The sequence below is a fragment of the Mytilinidion resinicola genome (assembly GCF_010093595.1).
Source record: "Mytilinidion resinicola strain CBS 304.34 unplaced genomic scaffold BDZ99scaffold_24, whole genome shotgun sequence".
Lineage (NCBI taxonomy): Eukaryota > Fungi > Ascomycota > Dothideomycetes > Mytilinidiales > Mytilinidiaceae > Mytilinidion > Mytilinidion resinicola.
The window spans coordinates 64,931-67,896 of NW_022985460.1; the positions used below are offsets into that span (position 1 = coordinate 64,931).

Genomic DNA, 2,966 nt, shown 5'->3' on the forward strand with positions numbered 1-2,966 from the left:
CTGGTCCATCGACAGAATCCTCTGTACAAGAACCTCTTCTTGTACAGGTGTAAGACGGCGATTTTTGGAGATAGCACCGCGTTGTGGAGGAATACCACGGGCGCGACGCGTAACCGTCTTTCTGGGCACATCGTATAGTTTCTCAACGCCTCGGAAGGATGTAATTTGGCCGGTCTTGTAGGCTTGAACGCCTAGAATAACTCTGCCTTCTTGAAAGATGGCTTCTTGTTGTTGTGGTGCTGCCATTGGGGTGGTTGTTGGACGACGCGTCGCGTGTTGAGTTGGGTGGGCCACTAGCTTGTGCGGGCCACTAACTTGTGGATTACGTTATCCATGTCTTGGCTTACATAACGCGGGTCGGCCCCCTGCGCCTCGTTTAGATCTGAACTACATATAGTCCGTACAGCCCCATCATCTTTAAGACTCATCATCCTTTTCTTCCCAACTTCATACACAATGCCTCGACTCGACCACTCCCTCGAGTCCCGCAAGGACTACGACAGATCACGAAGAAACGCATACCCACCCACCGACCTCCAAATCACCTCATTCCGCAAAATTGTTCGCAAAAGTATCAGCTCAATACAATCACTTCAGTCACTCTCATTAAGCAAAGAAAAGAAACCATCTCGTTCAAAACCAGGAAAAAGTCGAGACAAACCCACCTCTTCCCAAACCCGTCCTTTACCCACCAACATCTCCGACCTCCCCCCATCCTCAAAACAACCCCAATCCCCCCTCTTCCGCCTCACCCCAGAACTCCGCCAACAAATCTACCGCCACGTCCTCGGAACCTCAAACATCCACCTCACCCTCCGCCACGGCGGCCAGCTCCTGCGCCACACGCGCTGCAAATGCCCCTCCTGCCCCGGCACCGTCAAGTACCGCGACCGCGTGCACCCCGCGTGGACCCTCGACTGGCACTGCGACAGTGCCACGTACGACTACGGCGGCGCGCTCGCATCTCCGCAGCTGCTGCGCACCTGCCGTGCCGTGTATGCTGAAGCGATCGAGTTCCTCTACTCTGAGAACGTCTTCAGTTTCCGTTCGCAGAAGACGCTGGCGCGGTTTTTGGCTGACGTGGCGCCGGAGAAGCTGGCGCATGTAAGAGTCGTGCATCTCGACGTCGTGCCGTGTCAGAACGCGACGAGTCTGGGGTATCATCATGAGATGGAGTGCGCGTTCAGTGCGATACGGGTGACGGCAAGGCTGCCTGGGTTGCGTGAGTTGGAGGTTAGGGCGCATGCGGCGGAGAAGAGTGTGCAACCGGCTGGGGTGGGGTATCATCGGGAGGATACGCTGCCGTATCAGTTGCTAGCGGTAAGGAAGAGGGTGTTTGAGAGGGGAGGGCTGGAGGGGGCGACGCGGCTGAAGGTGTATTTGCCGCCGGGAGTTGATGCGATGGTTAAGTGGATGAGGGAGGAGGGGTCGTATGAAGTGGGGGAGCTTGAGGAGTGGGAGTGGGCGAAGGGAAGGGAGTTGTATCAGTGGAAGGTGGAGAGTGAGCCTGGGGGTTGTCGTTGAAGGGGATGTCGTTGACCGCGGACGTCGTTGAACTGGGATGCGTTGGGATGGGAGTGATGGGACTAAAGATTCGAAATGGGGAGTATGAAACCATAGTTTGTGGGTTGTTCCGTCGAGGTAGGCTGTAGAGCCTTCATAGGAAGTCATGACATCGACAAGCGTAGAATACAGACAGTGATACCCCTTTACTTATTCGAGGACTCCCAGGTCTTGATGCTGGAGTTCTTAAGGCTGTTAGATGTTATCAGATGAAGATACGTACTTGATATTCGTCGCCAGCAGCATCACAACGACTAAATCCCGACATACCCTTTACATCCCTTAATCAATTTCAATAACATCAGATCAGTAAACCCACCATTCTAGACCTCCAATGCTTCCAAATACTATCCCAACCGCAGTCGCAGCACCCCGGCGATAGGGCGTCGCCACTCGGCGAATGAGAGGCGCGGCATTCTAGTCGGCGAGGTGGTGGAGCCCGACACCCCGAAAATGGTATATAGAGATCAAACCACCACGCTACTCTCGACATCCGCCATCACAGCTCCAACACCAACTTACCATCACAAAACCAACCCAACAGCATAAAAAAACAGACCTCCGCCAAAATGTGCAAGAAGGCTACCTGCGATACCTGCCGTGCGTGCCCCACCTATGCTAGCATCTTTCAGCTCTCTCAGCTCAGCTACCCCTCATTGAACCACGCTCCATCCTTCCACCTCATCTTCGTCCCCTGAACCCACCATCCATCTTCCACCTTGCCTCCAATCCTCAAACATCATCCCAATCGTCGCTACGAAACTAAACCTCCCGCAGAAAAAGCCACCTGGTGGGGCTGCGGCTCGCACGTCCCCGGCGTCATGAAGGCGATTCCAGAGGCCGAGTGGTGCACCTGCACGCCCAAGGTCGAGAAGGAGGGGACAGAGTACCCGCCGATGGGCAAGATGGCGGATTGACTAGCCGGGTTGATGTTTTGGAGGGGGTGGGGGAGGAAGGAGGATGTGAAGGAGGGGGGAAAGGGGGGGTTGTAGGGGTTGTGATGGGGTTATGAGGAGTCGGATTGGAGTACAAAGGTATGGGTAAGAATGAGACTGGGTTAGGTTGCTTGGTTGATTGATCAGATTATATGCCAAGGCTACCTGGAGGTTTCCATGAGTGGCTTTCCTGTGCGTTTGTCACGAGAAGACCTGTGGATTTCTACCAGTCTTTACCTATCAAGAACCCGGGTCTTTTCGAAAAGGCTTAGCGTAAAATAACCAAGCCTGCCAAGTGAGGCCTTGCTGCTGAAGCCTAAAGATGGAGAATAAGCGAGCAACTTTGTCCCAGTCAATTCTTGCACCTCAGCTTTCAGAGCCGAGAGACACAATCTTCCTCAACTGTACTTTCTATCAGACCCTCCGATTCTTACGGAGATCCCTCAGGTCGCGAAAGGACAGGGGGGT

At 54.1% G+C, this 2,966-nt stretch overlaps 2 protein-coding genes across 2 annotated transcripts; both read left to right on the forward strand.

Moving 5' to 3' along the window:
* Positions 1-427: 427 nt before the first annotated feature.
* BDZ99DRAFT_467647 (uncharacterized protein) lies at positions 428-1,709 on the forward strand. Its single transcript, XM_033721063.1, has one exon. It carries the CDS (start codon positions 457-459, stop codon positions 1,522-1,524), a length of 1,068 nt encoding a protein of 355 aa, XP_033570873.1. The 5' UTR covers positions 428-456; the 3' UTR covers positions 1,525-1,709.
* A 45-nt stretch (positions 1,710-1,754) lies between these two features.
* BDZ99DRAFT_452309 (uncharacterized protein) lies at positions 1,755-2,480 on the forward strand (the record flags this gene model as incomplete). Its single annotated transcript, XM_033718263.1, has 2 exons — positions 1,755-2,163; positions 2,341-2,480. Exons 1-2 carry the CDS (start codon positions 2,133-2,135, stop codon positions 2,478-2,480), a joined length of 171 nt encoding a protein of 56 aa, XP_033570874.1. The 5' UTR covers positions 1,755-2,132.
* Between the last annotated feature and the right edge of the window lie 486 nt (positions 2,481-2,966).